Genomic DNA, 21,067 nt, shown 5'->3' with positions numbered 1-21,067 from the left:
GAGTTTCCTGAGGCCTGGGTTAAAAATAGATTTTTCCAGAGAGGATTTGCATTGTTCCTGCTCTGGGGATACTTTAAACTTTAGTTTTAGGTTATAGACACCACCTAGGTCATCCAGTTTCAGACTGTGCGGGCTGACCGGCTACAGAGTCTCAGAGTTGAAGACAACTTTCTTAGCTTGTTGTGGCTGGAGGCCCTGGGTGTCCCATATTCTGTAGGAGGGGCCTTCTACTAGGCCCCTATTTGGGCTGACTGATTTTGTCCTCTGGGTTTTGTCCTGGACTCTTTTTGGATATTCAGTTCTCCAGTTTTGGCAAACACCCTTTAAGGAAACGCTGACTTCAGAGCTCTGCTTAGCCGCCTTCCTGGGGCCTCCTTTCACTCAGGGTTTACCACTGAACAATTGATTAAAAACATGTTTGTCAGAGTTAATACAGTATTTTTAGCTTTTTATAGCAGGAGTGCCAGAGTACCTTGTCTACCAGACTACAGGAAATGGATCTCTTTTTACTTTAAACACTTTTTTCCTCTTGATTATGTATGAAGTTACGTTCATTATAGAAAATCACAGTAGGAAATACACTGAAACTAAATGAATCAAAGACTTAAGCATAAGACCTGACACAATAAACTGCATAGAAGGAAACATAGGTACTAAACTTATGGACCTTGTGTTCAAAGAGCATTTTATGAATTTGACTCCAAAGGCAAGGGAAGTAAAAGCTAAAATAAACAAATGGCACTATATGAAACTTAAAAGCTTCTGCACAGCAAAACCATTGACAAAATAAAGAGGCAACCAACTGAATGGGAGAAGATTTTTGCAAACAGTGCCTCCAATAAGAGGCTAATATCCAAAATATACAAGGAACTCATGCAACTCAACAACAAAAAAACAACCCAACTGAAAAATGGGCAGAGGACCTGAAGAGACATTTCTCCAAAGAGGACATACAAATGGCAAATAGACATATGAAAAAATGCTCATCACTAATCATCAGAGAAATGCAAATAAAAACCACAATGAGATATCACCTCACCCCAGTCAGAATGGCTATCATCAACAAGACAAATAGTAACAAGTGTTGGAGAGGCTGTGGAGAAAAAGGAACCCTCATACACTGTTGGTGGGAATGCAGACTGGTACAGCCGCTATGGAAGGCAGTGTGGAGGTTCCTCAAAAAACTAAGAATTATCTTATGACCCAGCAATCCCTCTCCTGGGTATCTACCCCCAAAATCTGAAAACATTTAGCGATAAAGACACGTGTGCTCCAATGTTCATTGCAGCTTTGTTTACGGTGGCCAAAACATAGAAACAACCAAAATGTCCTTCGATAGATGAATGGATAAAGCAGTTGTGGTATATATACACAATGGAATACTATTCGGTGGTAAGAAAAGATGATATAGGACCATTTGTGACAACATGGATGGATCTTTAGAGTATAATGGTAAGCGAAATAAGTCAGACAGAAAAAGCAGAGAACCACATGATTTCACTGATATGTGGTATATAAACCAAAAACAACAAAAGAACCAAACAAATGAGAAACAGAAACTCATAGACACAGACAACAGTTTACTGGTTACCAGAGGGTAAGGGGGCAGGGGGAGTGGGAGACGAGGGTAAGGGGGGATCAAATATATGGTGATTGAAGGAGAACTGACTCTGGGTGGTGAACACACAATGGGATTTATAGATGATGTAATACAGAATTGTACACCTGAAATCTATGTAATTTTACTAACAATTGTCACCCCAATAAATTAAAAAAAAAAACTAAATGAAAAATTGGCCACAATCTCCTTCCTCAGAGAAAAAGTCAGCATTTACATTTATTACCCTGTAACTTTTCGTAAGCTACAATTTAAAAAATAATCTTAATTAGATGACTAGAAAGTAACAGGCTTAGATTATATTTTTATTAAATAGTTTCCTACAGAAGCACTTTTCGATAGCTCTGATTTAATGTTATGATTTGTGTTTTTGTTGTGGGGCAGGCATAAGAAAAGATCCCTTGAAAAATCCTCCATCTGCTGTAAAGCAGGAATAGACATTGTAATATACCATTTCGAAGAGTTCTTTCAGTAAATTTCTCCAGAATGTAGGGCTAGGCACTTGTCATTTCATGTTCATCTGTGTATTTCCCTGTGTAAGCCTATGAGAATTCTAACTCTCCACCCTCCCTCTTGCCCCCTACTCTCCTTCTCTCTTTTTTTCCACTGTAGTTTTTATAAAGATTAAAGTTTTTGGCAATTGTAGTATTTATCTCCTCTTTGGTTTTAATACAGTTCTTTTCCCACCATGACCTGTAATCCCTTTTTAAAGTTTATTTTCTATTCTCAGTTTTTAAAAGTTTGTTAATATTATACACCAACCCATAAACATCTTTGGATAGTATTATCTAAATTATAAATAAGTTGCTTTTATAAATAAATGAAAGTAAGTTAACTGATTAACATTGGGAATATGTTAATATCCCTGTTTTATTTAGGACTATACAAAGCCCCTTTGTATAGTCCTAAATAAAATATTCTAAGTATAATTAATATATTATTTGGGACTAAGCAGCTAACTTGAGTGGACACTAATTATACCTACCATGTTTCCCCGAAAGTAAGACCTAGCCGGACAAACAGCTTTAATGTGTCTTTTGGAGCAAAAATTAATATAAGACCTGGTCTTATATAAGACCTGGTACTAATGTTATATTATATTATGTTATATTATATTATATTATGTTATGTTATGTTATATTATGTTATATATATATTATATTGTATTAGGCCAGGTCTTATATTAAAATAAGACCGGGTCTTATAGTAATTTTTGCTCCAAAAGATGCATTACAGCTGATTATACGGGTAGGTCTTATTTTTGGGGAAACATGGTATATGCTTTTTGTTAAAGAAAAAGATTAACAGAAAAAGGTCAAGGTACAGGTATGCACCAAATATAAATTTAAAAATATTGAATCTTAGGTGTACACGAGGTAAGTGTCACCCACAAAGGCAGGATATTAGATGCCCAGTTTAGCTGAATAAGAGAACACAAAAATAATTTTCATAAAACCAAGCTTCATAATCAGATTTTGTAATTTATTTTTTTTAAATAGTCTTCTGATCACCCTTTCCAAGCTGCCTCCCTTTTTTTAAGTTAGAACACAATTTGATTGCTGATAACATTCTTATGTGTATGAGATATGTATATCTTGGGTTGACTAGCATAGACTTACGAGCTACGGAGTACCATAGAAGATTAAAGGCATGTAATAAATCGCTCTTCCAAAAATAATGGACATGTTTCAGTTGTAGGGAAAATACGTAATTTTGTATTTGTAATGTCATTGTCTAATATACAATGGATTTTAAGAATTAGATTAGCAATAAAACAAAGCCTTAATTATCCAGTCAATTTAAGTACTGAACACACACACACACACACACACACACACACACACACACACACACAATTATGAGATTAAAGGAGCAAAAGAACCAGAATATCAAACCAGAATGTATTAGAATATTGATTTTATTCAAATAATTATTTTGGTTTTTTCTTCTGTGGGTGAAGATGACTTAAAAGAATTGACCACAGTTACTTTAGAATCTCCAAAAGCATGGCCGGAGGAGACCTGATTAGGAGATAGATGATGCATCCTCTTACTTTTCAGAGTCTCCTCAGACCCTTTAATGATCGCAGTACTTGTTTGGTCATCTTTAAAGACACAACCTGATCCAAAGAGCTCTTCCATTAGACTGCTTTTCTTGTCTCTGTAAGTGGTATCCTTTGCTTTTGTTCTGGAAGGCTTACCAAAAGAGGGCTCGTACCCGCTAACGGGGAGCTCTGGCCTCAGGTCTTCCCCGTCCCCGCGATGTTTGCCCGGACCGTGATTGCTTTTGGACGTACTGTGATTGGCTGGTCCCCCGGAAGCAGGAAGACCATTATGCAAATTTTCAATAGCTTCTGTGAATGAATAATGCTTTCTTTGTTTGGGGGCTATTTTGGTATTTGGAGCAGCATTTTTATTAGGTATCTCATCCATATCATTTATTTGTAGGCTTCTTTTAAACTTTTCTCTTACTGCCTCATGTTCCGGGGGGCCTTCCCTTTCAGGATGAACGACTTGAATTCTTTTTGGTGGCACTTCCTGTTCTTCTTTTGCTAAAGTGGTTTTCTTTTCTTGATCTTTTTTGTCTCCTTGTCTTCCAGTATTCTCCAGAGGTGGCTGTACTTCCGAATGTTCCTCTTCCTTTGATAAATCTATATTAGAAAAATCAGTTTAGCTTTAAAATGGACTTTTATTTCAGGGTAGCATGCATGTTTACCATACTTATCTACACCTCCTGACAAGCACATTAAAAAGACAAACAACGTAAGAAAATAAATGCATGCAACACTACAATATAGAAAAGGTGCTATTAACAAGCATAAAATGTTATTTATATTCCACTAGAACATACCAAATAAATGAGACTTAAGAAACCAAAAGAAAAATGACATTCATAAAAAAACTAAAATTTGTTAATAAGTTATTAATAGATGTTCAAACAGCCCTAACTGGATGTAGAGCCAGTCAAAACAATTAGAATATTTTTCATCCATCCAATTGGCAAGTGATTTCCAAAGCTGGAGAGAATATGGGGAAATTGGAACTTTTGTTCCCCATTGGTGGGTGTGTAAATTGGTATAGCTTTATTTGGATGGCAGTTTGGCAGTATCTGTCAAAATTTTAAGCAAACACGCTCTTAGACTCAACTCCACACTTCTAGGACCAAACCCCACAAAGATACGTAGCACAAGGATGTGTACTGCAGCATGGTTTAGTGACAGCGAAACATTCCACATGTCTGTCAGAGGGGTCATAGGGAAATAAATGATGGTGTGCGTAGCCTGTGGAATTCTGGACAGTTGTAGTAAAGAATGAGGTAGATGAAATGCCCTGACAGGGAAAATGTTCTTACGTGACTGTTCTTTACCACCCGCTGTGTGGGGTTTCATCCACACAATTATTTAGCAATAATTGAACATGAAGACAATGAGGCAGTGTCTTAAAAGTTATGAAGGAAAATGATCTCTAACCTAGAATTTTCTTTCTAGCCAATTATTACATAGAAGGGTAGAATAATGATATTTTCCAGATGAAAGGTACACAAATTTACCTTACACGCACCCATTCTTAAGAAGCTGGTAGACATGAGGGCCTTTACCAAGACAGAAGAGGACATGGTTTAGGAAACAGAAGGCCCAGTAGACTGAGGGGTTGGGGTGTGACAGGAACCTGCAGGGAAGTGGTGAAGGAGATACCAGAATGACAGCTGTGCACCAGAGGCAGAGGGCCACCAGACCAGAGGCTAAGAGCCTTAAGGATTAAGGGCTGGCAGTACCGAGATCCTGGCACCGAATGCCAGGTGAGTGGGCCCTGGGCCCATGCTGGTGAAGGTTTGCCCTCCCTGTCACCGCTGCAGCTTGGGTGGGCTGCGTTGTCTACTTCGCCCCACAGAAGCATTCTGAGAGCTGGTGGTGAGCTCAGGTGATCGGAACAGGATCGCTGAGCAGCTCACTCCCCCAGAAACCCTTTTCCTGGACCTGGACTCACAGTTCCCCAGTCAGGTGCTGGGCGGATGGCTTCTCTACACAGAGGATGGTGCAGGACCCCGGCCTGACTGGGCCCCTTTCCATTCTGGGGAGCTGGAGCCTCTCAGCTTTTCTCTGCCTGGTCGTCTGCAGTTAGTTTTCACTGGTGGCAGTGCTGCCCTTTACTCATCGGGTTTGGGTTTGCGCCTCAGGTTTTCAGAACTGCACACGTTTAAGGATACATACAAAGATAGGGAGTTGTGGGGAAAGCAAGGGAATGACTGGCGGAAAATTGAAGATTGTGGATGTTTCTCGTGGGCAGGGAGGGAATGTGCTTATGAAGGGCCCATAACGTGTTCTAGGGTACACTGACGTCCTGTTTCCTAAGCAGGGGAGGGGCTACCCGCGTTGGCTTTATAATCATTCTTTAAACTGTATATGTGTTTTACGTATACTTTTATACACGCGTATAGTCATTCGCAACTTACAAAAATCAAGTAAGAATAAAGAATTATAAAAGTTGTTAAAGTTACTTTCATATTTTCTCTTGGAATCCTCTTGGTTTGGCGGGTTACTGACATAGTGAGGAATCGCCTGGACGATGTCAGTTGATTTTTCTTTATGACCAGTGTTTCCTTTTGTCTTTTTACCCTATAATTTAGAAGAGCGGCAAAACACATTTTTTGGGGGGGTACAGATTATTTTAAATTGTCTTCTATTCAATTAATACACTTTTTGTATAGAACAAGTGACTGTTTATAGCCTAGTTTATTTTTGTAAAGATATGTTTAATTAGATATGGCAAGATTTTAAGTTTGTTGTACCTTAGTTGTCAAACATGGACCGTCTTCTGGTTTTTGGGTTTCCTGGTGTCTCATAGTCGTAAATAAAACACTTTTCCTGTCTGCTTGTACTGATTTTGTTGAAGAAACTACAGAACAGACACATTTTATATAAGAAACATACATTTGGAAGCAATATTGATTTGGTCTACAATGTAGTAAAACAAAGTACAGTAGGTATTTTCTAAAAATTTTCAGTCTACGTATAACATTTGTCACTTTCAGCTCCCCTCCTTATTTCACTTGTTTTATCTCATTTTGGGGCCACCAAGGTTATGCCTGTCACAGTGGTAGAGTCCAAAGCAAGCAGGCGTTAGGATGGGTTGGTGTTGTTGGAGGACACAGCTGTCCCTGCTTGCGGATGGGATCCAAAACTAGACATGCCAGTGTGACAGCAAGCGCTGCCATCGCCTGTGAGAGCCCCTGTGTGACAGCAAGCGCTGCCATCACCTGTGGGAGCCCCTGCGTGACAGCAAGCGCTGCCGTCATCACCTGTGGTAGTCCCAGTGTGACAGCAAGCACCACCATCACCTGTGTGGGAGCCCCTGAGTGACAGCAAGCACCGCCATCGCCTGTGGGAGCCCCTGCTCACTGACAGTTATGTGGCCTGGGCTGGGGGCATGGCTGTGAAATCCAGAGGACCCCTTCCCTGAAGTACTATCCCATTTAAGTGACCCCATGGTTGATTTCATCATATCATCATCTCTGCTGGCTGTTATTCTGGATAACAAACCAGAGGCAAACGAAGGCAAGGACGTGAGGTGGTTGTGTTTAAAAGTAAACACATCGTTACTTCTAAATAAGGGTGTGTTCCTATTGTCCCTGTTCTGAGCAGAATGTTTTGCTGGGAGATCTTGTGGGGCAGAAAATCCATACATCCTGTTTTGGAGGAAGAAACGCTACACGGCAATAAAAAGGTACAAACTATTGACTGTATCACAGCGATGTGGGTGAATCTCAAAAACATTATGCTGGACACAAGAAGCCTGATGCAAAAGAAGAGCCACTTACCATTCCCCTGAAATGAAATTCTAGCACAGGCAGACTAAGCTGCTGGGACAGAAGGGACTTGGTGATTGCCTCAGGCCAGGGGTGGAGACGACTGACTGCCAAGGGGGCACGAGGGAGCTTCTGAGGAGATGGAACAGGTCATTGTCTGGGTGGGTGGTTACATGGCTGTGAGCCTTCGTCAAAACCCATTGGCTTGCACACTTGAAATGGGCGTATTGTAGTGAGGTAAACTCTACCTAAATGAAGTAGATTTAAAATTCACGCACTGACTAGTAGAAATTCTTAGGAAGTTCAGTATTTGGCAGACATTTGCTTCAACCTGAACCATTCTCTCATTCCTCCAGAAGAAAGAATGTACAGGACTGAGCAGAAGATGGAAAGATGGGAAAGAATTTCTATTTTCTTCTGGCTGCTTCAACCATAGCACAGTTTCATTATTCTCCTTAGAATCACAAAATGTGTTCCAACGCCTGATAAAATGATTTTTTAGAATATCCATTATTTTGGTGATATAAGTTAGGAAAATCTGACTAGATAATAGATTTTGAGCAAAAATAATGAAAACATACCTTTGGGATAATCTTCTTTGTCATGTAAATTTCTAAGTATCCGATTGGCATAGATGTTTTTAATTTCAAGCTCTTGATCCTTCTCCTAAAGAGAACCACAATACTGATTTTTCTATAAATATTTGCTTTTAACAACCTTGATTTCTTCTAAAACACGATTTAAGTGAGTTCAGCACTCTTTGAATAAAATTTATAATTCTAGTAGAAACAGAAATAGAGCATGTCATTACATATGATTCCTGACATCAAAAAGTACATTTTAACAGAATGTTATTGTGATGGGGACGATGTTTTTGAAAAGGTTCCGAGCCAGCTTCTTTTACTTTTTTCTCTCCCCAGGGCTTCTGCCATGAACTTCATCATACATTTGCATGGTACAATATGCTGGCCACTAGCCACATTGTGATTTAAACTAATTAAAGTAAAATGAAAAATTCAGTCCTCAGTCACACTACCCATTTTACATGTGACTGGTGACCACAGTACTGGACAGTAAAGACATGTTTCCATCCGCACAGAACATTCTACCAGGCAGGGTGGGGAGAGCCTACGACAAAGACATCATTGTTCAGCTTTCAGTCTCATGAGCGACTTTCTAAAGTCTTGGCAACACAAAAGATTTGAAATCCTGCTGGTTTAATGAGGGGGAAAAAAAAAGATTTAATTAAATACCAAACACCCCTTCTTACATGTACATCAAGAGGCAAGCCTGTGAGACTCAACATCACTGAGATTTACTTAAAACCATAGTCAAAGAGAGATGGGCATATGAATTAAGGGCGTCTCCCACTGTCTGATTAGAGAGGAAGGCCCAGATGGAAGGGGCCTCAAGTGCGGGTGGGGGTGGGGGTGGGGGGGTGAGGGGTGGGGGAGAGACAAGAAAGATTCTGATGTTTTAGAGGGCCAAGTTTTGATTATCTGGAAAATTCAGTTACATCTTCTGATTTGGTCTGGATCCTCAATCAGTGTGGACTTCAGCAGCCGAGAGCAGGAAGGAGGCAGACCCACAAGTGCTGACTGAGGTGGCTGGTGCAGGGATGGCCAGGCTCAAGAGGAAGGACCAGGAAGGACAGTTCTTCATGCTGGGAATGGAGGTGTAAGTCTGGGAACCCAGCACAGAGCTGGGCCCACAGAGGAAGGCAACAGGGTCAGAGCACGACCTAGGATGCTGGTGTGGTTGAGTCCGATCAGTAAGCAAGAGGAACAATAAGAAGGAAAACCCACATGTGGGGATGCCCATGGAATGTTTGTGGAATGTAGGAAAGACGACTTGAAAGCTCAGAGGGTGTCAGGCCAGAGTTAAAGGGGAGTTGAGTTTGGTGTGGGCCCATATTGAGGTCAGTGTGGATGGCGTCCAAAAGGGTAGGTAGGGAACGACGTCTGACAGACACCACTTCTTTGGCAGGCTGGCCGCCTGGATGTCAGCTGGGAGCTGCGGAAGGCTGACATCCATCTACACTAGAAATGGAGCAGGGCCGAGACGTGGTGTTGGATGACTTTGAAATGAGTTTCATGGTAGAGAAATAGATTTTGGGATCTTTGGGACCATACCCTCCCAAGCTCAAGTGTTAATGACAGTGTTTATGTGACACATGGTGTTTTCCTCAAATGGCTACAGCAGTATTTCTGGTTCCCTACGCTCTTCCAGAACCTTGTGACTCCCGTCCGGAGGTGACATCTATGACTTCTATGCTCTTCCCTTCGTGCTGTCTTGACACATGGAGGCGGGAGTGATGCTGTGTGATGGAGTCTCTCCTCTCTCTCTGTCTCTCTCTCCCCCTCCTCCTTGGAACCCGGCCGCATGGCATGGTGTGAGGAAGCCCACACCACATGAAGGCTGTGCTGCATGTAGGGCACCTATGGCCAACACCCCAGCTAAGATCTTCGCTGTCAGTTGGCACCAACTGCAGAAGTATGAGTGACACTAGAGATTATCCCAGCCCCCAGCCTTTGAACCACCTCAGTTGATGCCGGGAGCAGCAGACACGAACCATCCCTGATGAACAAGCCCCGCCCAAACTGTAGGTTCATGAACACCACCAGCGATGCCATTCTGAGGTCACTGAACTGCGGAGTTATATGCTTTGCAGCCACAGTAACTAGAACAGTCAAGATCCTAAAACATCCTTAATGTTTCTATTCCTCTTCCGCTTGGGTCAGTATGAGGGATGACCACGAAGCATAAAAGGCGATCTCATCTTTCCAGATGGAACAGGACTGGTGGAAGGCAGGAGCAGTTCCTGAACGCAGGAAGCAACTATAGCTTTACTGACTGAATGGTGGGAAATGACAATGGGTTGTTTTAAATCACTCTGTATAACACACTCCCGGTGGGTCTTATTTATCTTCCACGTTTTTTTCCTTTCCTTTTTTTTTTTTTTTCAGGTCAGTCCTTGAAATTCATTTGATAAGAATTCAACTTTCTAATTATAATACTTATTAAAATAGCTATCCCTCCCAAATGTGATTTAGACAGCCTGGTTTAACAAAAACCCACACATGAAATCTAAGCATAGTGGGAAAAATGAAATACGAGCATTTTTTCTGTATATTTTTCATCTGTCTTTTGGCTCTTTGTTTTTGGGAGATTTCCTCAATATCCCTAGATTTCCTTTATGTTCTAACTCTTGAATTTTGTATGCTGGTAATCATCATTTAATTTTCACTTGTTTTCTGATTTTTTTCCCCTTTTCATAACATTCTTATTTTATGGATAAATGTCTTCTGTCCTGGGATAGTAAACGAAACCCCTGGGGTCAGCTGTTCTTCTTCTTAGTCTTGTGCTTTCTTCGTAGATCTGGTTGCCTGGACATAATGAAGAAGGAAGAGCTGGATTAATTATTTATCTGCTGTGTTGTGATGCTCATTTCCTTGCGGGCTTCATTCTTGAATGGGAAGGTAGGCTGGCTCTGGGGACATCAGAGGGACTTGCTGATTGTCAGGCTTCACTTTGAGGGGAGTCATTTGACGGAGTGGCTCCCAAATTCCAGAGCTTATTTAAAGGGCTTTACCCTGGGATACTGGCATTTACACCAGTTGCCCTATTTCTTCTCAAGCACTTCTCTCACTTTCCAGGGGAGGAACCACAGACTTTTGGCCTGGTGGCCAATGCTGGGTTGTCAGATGCTGTGCGAGCCCATTGAGGAGGGTGGGCAGGTGAAGCTGAGGGGTGGGTCCCCAGGGCTCAAGCGCCTCCGGTCCTCCAGACCTGCCTACTGCAGGACAAACGCCTCTCCAAGCACCCCCTGCTGTGGCTTCTGCTCTGGCTCATCCATATAATGCCTGTACCCCCTTTCCATCCTCAGTAAATGTACCCCGAGTTCTGCTGTCTGCTGATGACTTGCCCTAGTTCTCTCTGCTATTGTACGTCGATTTTCTCTAGGAGTCTTTTCCTGATGACTTCCCTGGGGGCTTTTGAAGGGAAGAAAGTTCCATGCAGTCTGTCATCGCTGACAGTTGAGGCCAGAGTGAACAATGTCTTTCTTAGCCCAAGTCAGAAACCCTATTTACCTGTGGGTGAATGTAGTTTCAAGCAACTACCTCTCGTGACTGCAGTAGATCTGCCGACGCCTGGGCCACCTCTGGAGATGCTATTTCATAGGTTTGGGTGTGGCGGGGCAGTGGAGTTTTCACAGTTCCCTAAATGACTAATGCACTGCTGGGTCTGAGGACATTGCTTCCATCAAACCCAAGAATGGCTGCCCCAAGCTCTGCTGATCACCTGCCTTGATTCTGAGCATGGCTTGTCCCTGTTCCTATTACCTGTCCAGCATTTTTTTCTCTGTTGTGATGATCTCTGTCTCGTTTCTCTATCAATCCAAACAAAAACAAAAACAAAAAATGAAAAAACCTGCTTTTCATCTTCCAGAAATTCTTTGGCAGTTCTGGTACAATCGTGGTATCCTTCCTGGGGATATGAGTTGTTACTTTAAAAGTGTGTTTTCTGTCATTTCTATGACTTTTGGCAGGAAGGGATGAAAAGCGTGTATTTAGCCCATCTTCTTGATCTCATTTCAACTCCTTCTTAAAGCACAAAACATAATTTTTCTCTTTGAAAAATTTTATGAAAAATACCAAAAATATAAAAGTAGAATGGTATAGAACCAATGACCCAGCTTCGCTAATGAACAGTTCATGCCCGTCGGTGTCCCTCCACACGCCCACCCTCTCTGAGTTCACTTCCTAGCTGTGGATTGTTTTGAGGCAAAGCCTAGACATCATATCGTTTAATCTGTAAATACTTCAGTATGCATCTGTAACAGACAAGGGCACCCCTTTGAAAACCTAACCACAATAGCAACATTACGCTTACCCCCAAAAAATCAATAATAATTCCTTAATATCACCAAACATCTAGTTTGTTTCACATTTTCCCAAATGTCCTATAAGGGTTTTTAAAAAGTTTGAATCAAGATTCAAACAAGGTCCAGAACACTGAGATTAATGTCTCTTCGTCTTCTAAAACTTTGATTACAGCTTTATTGATATAATTCATGTACCATACAATTCACCCTTTCAAAGTGTACAATCCATTGGTGTGGTTTTTTTTTTTTTTATTGTGGTAAAGTGCATGTAACATAAAATTCACCATTTTAGTCATTTTTAAGTGTACAATTCAGTGGTATTAAATACTGACATTATTGTGCCACCATCACCACCATCCATCCCCATAACTCTTTTCATCTTGGAAAACTGAAACTCTGTACCATTAAACAACTCCCCTTCTCTCTCTCCCACTGTCCCCTGGTAACCTCCGTTCCACTTTGTATTTTGATGAATTTGACCACTCTCGTTACTTCATTTAAGTGCAGTCATACAGTATTTGTTCTTCTGTGACTGGCTTATTTCATAATGTCCTCCAGGTTCATCCATGTTGTAGCATATGTCAGAATCTCCTTCCTTTTTAAGACTAAAATTCCACTGTGCGTGTGTATGTGTGTGTGTGTGCGTGTGTGTGTGCGCGCGCGCCACATTTCACTTATCCATTTGTTGTGGACACTTGGGTTGCTTCCACTTGTTGGCTATTGTGAATAATGCTGCTATGAACATGGGTGCACAAATATCTTTGAGACCCTGTTTTCAGTTCTTTTGGGTATATACCTAGAAGTGGGATTGCTGGATCACATGAATTTTTAATTTTTCGAGGAACTGCCATACTGTTTTCCATAGTGGCTATACCACTTTACATTCTCACCAACAGTTTGTAAGGGCTACAATTTCTCCACATCCTTGCCAACACTTTATTTTTTTTATAGTAGCCATCCTAATGGGTATGAGCTGGTATCTCACTGCAGTTTTGATTTGTATTTCTCGAATGATCAGTTGAGCATCTTTTCATGTGCTTATTGGCTGTTCATATATTTTCTTTGGAAAAATGTATATTTAAGTCCTTTGGCAATTTTTGAATTGGGTTGTTTTTTAGTTGAATTTTTCTCATAGCTTCTTTTAACCTATAAGTTTCCATCCTCAACTCTTATTTGTTTCTCTTTGCTATTTATTTGTTGTAGAAACTGGGTTGTTTGTGTTGTAGAGTTTCCCACAATCTGATGTTGCTGATTGGATCCCTGAGATGTTTATCAGCTTCCCCTGCCTCCTGTGTTTCTTTTAAGTTGGTAGTTAGGTCTACATATTTAAGCAGATCTAGGTCGAGTTTTGGGGGCAAGAGCACTCCACAGGTGGTGGTGTGTGCATCAGCCAGGAAGTACATAGCTGATGGTTTCTCTTTTGTGATGCTCGCAGCCGTTGATGATCATTGCTTAGATCCAGTCATTCATTAGGAGTTCCACAATGGTGATATTTTAATGCCCTCATTCCTTCTTCATTGTTAATTGAAATGCTTTTATTTTTTTAAAGTTTATTGTGGTGACAGTTGTTAGTCAAGTTACATAGATTTCAGGTGTACAGTTCTGTAATACATCATCTACATACCACATTGTGTGTTCACCACCCGGATGAAATGCTTATATAAGGAGGCTGTTCCCGCCTCACAACTATTTGATTACTCTGAGTATAGGAAAGGTAAAAATAATTGTTTCTTTTCCTCTATTACCAGTTTCTGAAATAGTGCGCTGGTTCCCTGGTATCTTCTAAAGGTGACTAATCACTGAGATGTTTTTTTTTTTGTTTTTTTTAAGTATCATTATGAACTTTTGGATTTATATGTATTTGATAAATTTCAATCCATGCAGTTAGGTTACTGATGCTCAGATTGCCCCATCTTGGGCCAGTAATAATCTATTCTAGATGGCTCCTGAGTCTCCTTGATATCACACTAATAGTTCTTTATAGTTTCCTTGCTTTTGGATGACAATATGTCCCAGCTCGTGCAGTACATTTCAAGCTCCAGACCTAGAATTTTTGTAAGGCACCTTGGTTCTTTTTAGTGGGGTATGGAATTTGAAGACCATAATCTGGGTACTAGGGGTACGTATTGCTACTGAGTTGGTCACATTAAGAAATATGTATGTATTTTTAAAGATAACATATATCATAAACTCATATTTGCACTTCAACTCACAATCAGGACTACTGGGTTTTTATTTGACCTTTTCTTTCTTCTGTATTTTCTTTCTTTCGTTCCCCAAATCCCAGTTCTCGATGACACAAACATCATTCATCATGTGCCGTATCCCGGAAGATACACACAACAGGCTCCAAATAACTTAACAACACTACCACCAAGAATGTATTTCACTAGGCATCTGCAGTAAAATCAATGTGTTTTAAGTCGCTTGGAATGGTGTCTCTGTGACATTATGTCACAACTGGAATGCACACAGTGGGCTCATATTTTTCATTTTACTTCCGATTTTTAGGGAATGCTTTTCTGTTTCGTTTTACATTTCATTGTGCTTCATAATTGTGCAAAAATATTTACATAGTTCCAAAGTTAAATCTACCAAAAAGATATTCAAGAAATCTAGGTTCTGTAACTGTCCCTTCTACTCTCTTCTCCTCCTGCTTCCATTGTTATCCTACTTTTGTTTTTCTTTTGAAACTCTAAGCAAGTATGTGGATATATTTGTATTGCCCCCTTTTCTTAAATAGTAGCATACCACACACTTTCCTCTGCCTTCCTTTTTTTCATTTATCAAAATATCCTGCAGATTATTCCCTTTTACTCTATAGATTTCTCATTCCTTCTTTCAGAGCTACAGAAATCCGTCATGTGAGGGTATGTATACTCTTCTTTTAAAAAATAAATTTGGATCTTACTGTATATATAGAATTATGTATCTTTCTTTTCTGTATTTCATTAAGTATTAAGCATTTCTCCTGTCAAAATTGCTTTTTAATGACTGCAAACTACTCATATGCATATGGCTGCATATGAAAGCACAGCATTGATTTCAAAATTCCCTGATAGCGTCTCCATGAGTGTGTGTGTGTTTGCCTGGACCAGTGGGTCTTGAAGCCTCTTCTGTTCAGTTGCTAAGCTGGTTGCTACAGTCATGTCCATTTTCTGGCATATTCTTCTCTCTGTAGTTTCCTGAGACTCCAGAGAAGAAAGAAACAAGTCTTTCCCCACTTTACGAAGGGAGAATTTGTATGTTCTCCCTAACATCCTTTCCCTGCCCTGAGCGCTCTCAAGGCTCCCGGGGAATCTGAATTCCCCACCCACGGTAATAAAGTTCACGTCTTTTAAAAAATAAATTTGGATCTTACTGTATATATAGAATTATGTATCTTTCTTTTCTGTATTTCATTAAGTATTAAGCATTTCTCCTGTCAAAATTGCTTTTTAATGACTGCAAACTACTCATATGCATATGGCTGCATATGAAAGCACAGCATTGATTTCAAAATTCCCTGATAGCGTCTCCATGAGTGTGTGTGTGTTTGCCTGGACCAGTGGGTCTCGAAGCTAAGCTGGTTGCTACAGTCATGTCCATTTTCTGGCATATTCTTCTCTCTGTAGTTTCCTGAGATTCCAGAGAAGAAAGAAACAAGTCTTTCCCCACTTTACGAAGGGAGAATTTGTATGTTCTCCCTAACATCCTTTCCCTGCCCTGAGCGCTCTCAAGGCTCCCGGGGAATCTGAATTCCCCACCTACGGTAATAAAGTTCACGTCTTAAAGAATCAAGCTTAGAGTTACTAGTTGAGGCTTTGAAGAGCTATATTTCCTAAGTATCTTATTTATCTAGCTTTTCCAACTTGTTGGACATTTTAGAAATCTTGAAGGCAGAAAGATAGCAGAAGTCTGAAAAAATATCTTTAATTTTCATTTTTAAAGCACACTTATTTTTATTTATTTCTGAATTTGTATAAGTTTAGTTGAGCCAAATTGACGGTATATGCCAGAGAGCAGCTCTCAAACGCTCCCCTAAAGCACACTTTAAAGGACAGTTTGACAAGAATATTTGCAAATGAGACTTTAAAATAAATTTATAGGATACTAAGATTACTCTAAATATTTTAATGTTATAAGTTAGTTTTTAAGTTTAAAACTTATTTTGGGTTCCATTAAAATGTTAATAAAATACAGTAATATTACTTCATGTGATGAAATAAAAATAACAAGAAGTCCTAGTAATAAATAGAATAGAGCTTTAAGTTTTCTAATTACAGTACACATTCACCAGGCTGTTAACGCATTTTATTAATAGTAATTTCAGATACTCAATCTGTTCATATGATTATAGGGAAAAAAGGTAACTTGAGAAACATAGTCCTTAAGTTAAATAATGAAAAGATATATATAAGTAGCTCTGATATTTTGGGAAGCAGAATTTCACAAATTTGTTACATTTTGCTTTAAAAGAAGTACCTTAAGTTTTTGGTGAAGGTGTTTCACTTCCATTTGGAGGGTGTTTTTAGCGGTTTGAGCTGCTGAAGTCTTCTGGCTCTCAATGGCCAGCTGCCGATGGAAGGCTTTGTTGTTCAACCTCAGTTGTTTCTCCAAGCTCTGAAATCAGTATATATTTCAACTAGTCTGTAACCAGTGTAGTTTTATTAAACACTTCAATTGTAATGGAACTAATTACACTTATGAAAAGTACAAATGTTTAATGCAATTTTAGTGGATGGTCTGCATAGGGGACATAGTAGAACTAAATATAATATACCACACACACACACACACACACAAAGCCAAAAAACATCCCAGACCCAAACTCGAGAGAATAAATATCACATGTTTGAACCTAATGATTTTCAGATTTTAGAATTTGCTATAAAATCGTTTTTGAACAGATCCTGAAAATTAATAAATATCATCAATGTCATACTTTAAACCCAAGCAGTTCTGTTGAAATGAAGTATTCTGCTAGCTTGGCAGAGTGTACAGTAAGTCCTCACTTAATGTCCTGCATAGGTTCTCGGAAACTGTGACATATAATAAAGCCAGAGTACCACAGGCTAAAACACTTCCAATATTAAACATTGAAATACATGTTAGTTATACACACATTTAAGAAAGATAAATAAAAATAAGTAAGAGAATTCTTTCCCAACCTGCTTATGCCAGTTCAGGGTGGTGGGTGGCCGGCGCCTCTCCCGGCAGCTCAGGGGACAGGACACCCTTCCATCGCAGGGCCACTCACACACGCCCATACCCTCTCACACTGGCACAAGGCAGACACACCGATTCACTTAATGTGCACAGCTTTGGAATGTGTGGGGAAACGGGAGTCCTTGGAGAAAACCCAGGCAGACATGGGGCCCCAGCTGGGAATCGATGTTTTTGTCATCATCATTCTAAGGAAATGATGGTGAATGAAATGGCGGTACCTGATGATAACCTGCTGCATTCTTTAAAAATCTCTCACGCCTCTCTTTCTAAAGGGCTGTCCAGCACCAGTGCAGACCACTGTGGACTGCGATTCTGGTAACGGAGACTGGAATTTATAATAGGAACTCGCAGAGCTGCACTCACACAGACGAGTTATAGGCCAGTGTGAGGGCTGATTTAGCCGACCACCCTCTACACATAGGACTTGCTGTTTTTTCATAATCGCCTTCTCTCCAGAATGAGAACTAGTTCATTGGAGAACTGTTTGATTTGGACTTTGACAGAGGCTTGGCTAAAGGCCTTTTCTTTCTTTTTTCTTTTTTTTCTTCATAAAGTGTGGTTTCCCCATTATAACATTAATAATTTCTCATTAAAGTGGGAAGTATGGTAAGCAAAAAGGATAAAATAATCACTAAAAATCCCACTCCCTATAAAATATTAACGTTAAAAAAGTACCTACATGTTTTGGCGCACCAACATTTTGCCCTTAACCAAATTGCCCTACAATCAAACGGAATTTCCCATGCAACCAAGTGCTTCTGATAAGAAAATAGTCAATTAGTTCTTGAATTCTTTTTGGTTTTCCTTATATAGAAACATGAACTACTTAAACATGTACATGTAAAAATATGTAGATGAGATAAAAATGCGTTTCCTTTTGCATGACAAATACATGCTAACTACCTAAAGGCTCAAATAAGGGAAACTTGGTGTGCTGCTCACACCAGTACAAACAAGATTCCTGATTATTTTCTGCAGCTCACATATCCATTTTATGTGAGAAATTTCTCTTTGCAAATAGAGGAGGATTTTACCAAAGAAGAAATAACAGATAAAAAAGTGGATGAAATGAACTTGATATTTTCTTATTTCAAGATTATAGAAAATACTCCTTTTGCCATCATGTATTAAGGAATTAAACAACAAATTAATTCCATTCATATGTTTATGTCTATAGAGACCAAAAACTAAATGTCAGAAAATAGACAGAATTCTGAATATAATCAAGATGTTCTCCCAAATCATTCCTTAGAATGGAATCCCCAAGCTTTGGACAACCGTGCACCATTGAGGAAAATCAGTCCATTCATGTCTTCAATTATTTTAGCTCCTGCCCGGCCCTCTGTTCCCAGGAGTATTATCTGGGGGAAATCACTATTTCTAAAATACCAGAAATATCTACGTGGTAGTGACTAGACAAACTGGTGAAGGAGAATACAAGGGGAGGGACTGAAGAGATGCGCCATTAGGTTTTTAGGGAAGTAGCCTTTTAGTAAACAATTTGAAGTAGAGGGTTAGTTTCTAAGACAGATTTTACCCAATCCAAACCAACTCAACCCAACCCAACCCAACCCAACATGGGGAAAATCTCCCCTAACACCGGTAGCTGGGCTGTCTTAGAGAAGGGTCACCTTCAGATACAGAGCCTATCCGCAGAATGAGCGCCTGCACACTCCAACTGAAGGAACCTTTCCAGTGTTGCGCTGTTTCTGTCTTTCCTTCAAGCCTCCCCCTCCCTGCTCCGTGCCCCCCAGGGGACAGCAGCGTCAGGGTGGCCTGCGGAGCTGCATCACACAGGCACAAGAGGGACGTGCACCCTCTCCGTCTTAATTTTTGGGACCTTAACATTTGTAGGCCTCTGAAATACAGACCTGTATTGTTTTGTCATTTGCCTCCATTTTCGTCGTAAGAGTAGCCAGTCTTTGAGTAAGTTCTTCCCTCTCTGCAAGATTTTTGTCTTCAGAAAGTTTCTGCAGTGCCTGCAAGGCATCCTTAGTCTTCAGTAATTTGCTGTCTGTTTCTCTAAGTTTCCTAGATACAGTTCTTTCCTCCTCCTTGGATTTCCTAAGTAGCTGCCTTAAATTTTTCACTTCACTCTGATGTTTAACCACAATCTGAGGTACATTATTTTGTGAATTCTCGTATTTTCCTATAGCTTTCAAGTGCCTAATCTGAAGTTGTTTCAAAAGTTGGTTTTCTATGACTGTGGCTTCCCATTTACGATGTATATCAGCTAATTCATTTTTTAGTTCTTTAATCTTATTAAGCCTTGCTGAGAGGATGCGATGAGTCATAGCATCTCTTCTTTGGGTACTCATATTGATTTTAGGATTTAAAAATGGTGCGTTCCAGTTGTGCTTTTTCCCAACTGAGATTTCCTTCTGGCCTGTGTAAGCAGATAATCCAGTTTACTAGAGATAGATAGATAGATAGATAGATAGATAGATAGATAGATAGATATGCAAATATGAATGTATGTGTAACACCCCCCTACACACATCTACATACTCAATGAAAACTAAAAGGGAAAAGAACTAACATTTAATGAATATCTATGCTTAGGCCAGTACTTTATATACAGGCTTATATATAGATATCTCATTTAACCTAATTCTTTAAGGTCAGTGGTAGTCTATTTTATAGCTAGACACTTCAAATTGTTTGTCCAAGGTTACATAACCATAAAGTGACATAGTGGATTGAAAACCAGGTGTTCTTTGACTCTGAAAGCTGTACTAATTTCTTTTATAAAAGCTAAATTAAAAATCATGATAATGGCATTTATTACCATATAGCAGACATTGAACTAAATGCTTTATATGGATTATCTGATTTAATCCTTCTAACAATTATGTTATGGGGTATAGTGTAACATTAGAGCCCAACGGTATATATGAAGATCTCATATATTCAAAAAGACCCTTTTAAAAAGACATTCAAATACTTGGAGTATATATCCAGATATTCCATTTCTCAGTAAATCCAACACAGACAATTTTTCCTGCATTACTTTTGCTGGACACTGAATATAGTTAGGGGGCTTATGAGCAGGGCATTTTAAATAAAAAGTATCTAAACAATATTACAGCAAGATTGTGTAATTGAAATTGAGTATGTGAAATGTATGTATATCACTGTTTTATTATCCCATTTTAAAGATGAACAAACTGATGCTTAGTAATGTCACTGGTCGGTGGGCACAGAGCTAGTAAGTGGTGAGACAGAACCCAGGTCTGCGTGCCTACACTACGGCCTCATGTCTACGTGCATTTGTGTGATATGTATGTACATATGTGTGCACATCTGTGTGTGCATGTGTACATAGTAGACTGTCTGTATTCTGAGAAAGAGAGATTGAATCTGGATTCTAGAATCTAAACTATCTGGTCCTCACCCTGGAGAGACAAGGGAACATCATGCCCAGCGTCACTGGGGTCCTAATCTTAAGCTACTGGCCAAGCGTGGACACATTCTCTGGGACACGGCTTAATATGTTTGGAATGGGAAAGGCGATTCTGCCTGGGACGGAAGAAACAGGGTGCTTCCTGGGG

At 39.8% G+C, this 21,067-nt stretch overlaps 1 protein-coding gene across 1 annotated transcript in view; it reads right to left on the bottom strand.

The window, feature by feature from the left end:
* Positions 1–3,309: 3,309 nt before the first annotated feature.
* Positions 3,310–21,067, bottom strand: part of LCA5L (lebercilin LCA5 like) — a 40,644-nt gene continuing 22,886 nt past the window's right edge. Inside the window, exons 6-11 of the mRNA XM_074325282.1 lie at positions 19,388–19,902; positions 16,773–16,910; positions 8,005–8,089; positions 6,407–6,513; positions 6,116–6,233; positions 3,310–4,268 (exon numbers count right to left, since the gene is read on the bottom strand). Coding sequence (XP_074181383.1) covers positions 3,541–4,268; positions 6,116–6,233; positions 6,407–6,513; positions 8,005–8,089; positions 16,773–16,910; positions 19,388–19,902 — 1,691 coding nt within the window. The 3' untranslated portion in view covers positions 3,310–3,540. The remainder of the gene's footprint in view (positions 4,269–6,115; positions 6,234–6,406; positions 6,514–8,004; positions 8,090–16,772; positions 16,911–19,387; positions 19,903–21,067) is intronic.

This window comes from Rhinolophus sinicus, linkage group LG01, assembly GCF_036562045.2.
Source record: "Rhinolophus sinicus isolate RSC01 linkage group LG01, ASM3656204v1, whole genome shotgun sequence".
NCBI lineage: Eukaryota > Metazoa > Chordata > Mammalia > Chiroptera > Rhinolophidae > Rhinolophus > Rhinolophus sinicus.
The sequence above is the reverse complement of the archived record's forward strand: the minus strand, read 5'-3'. Positions and strand labels throughout refer to the sequence as shown.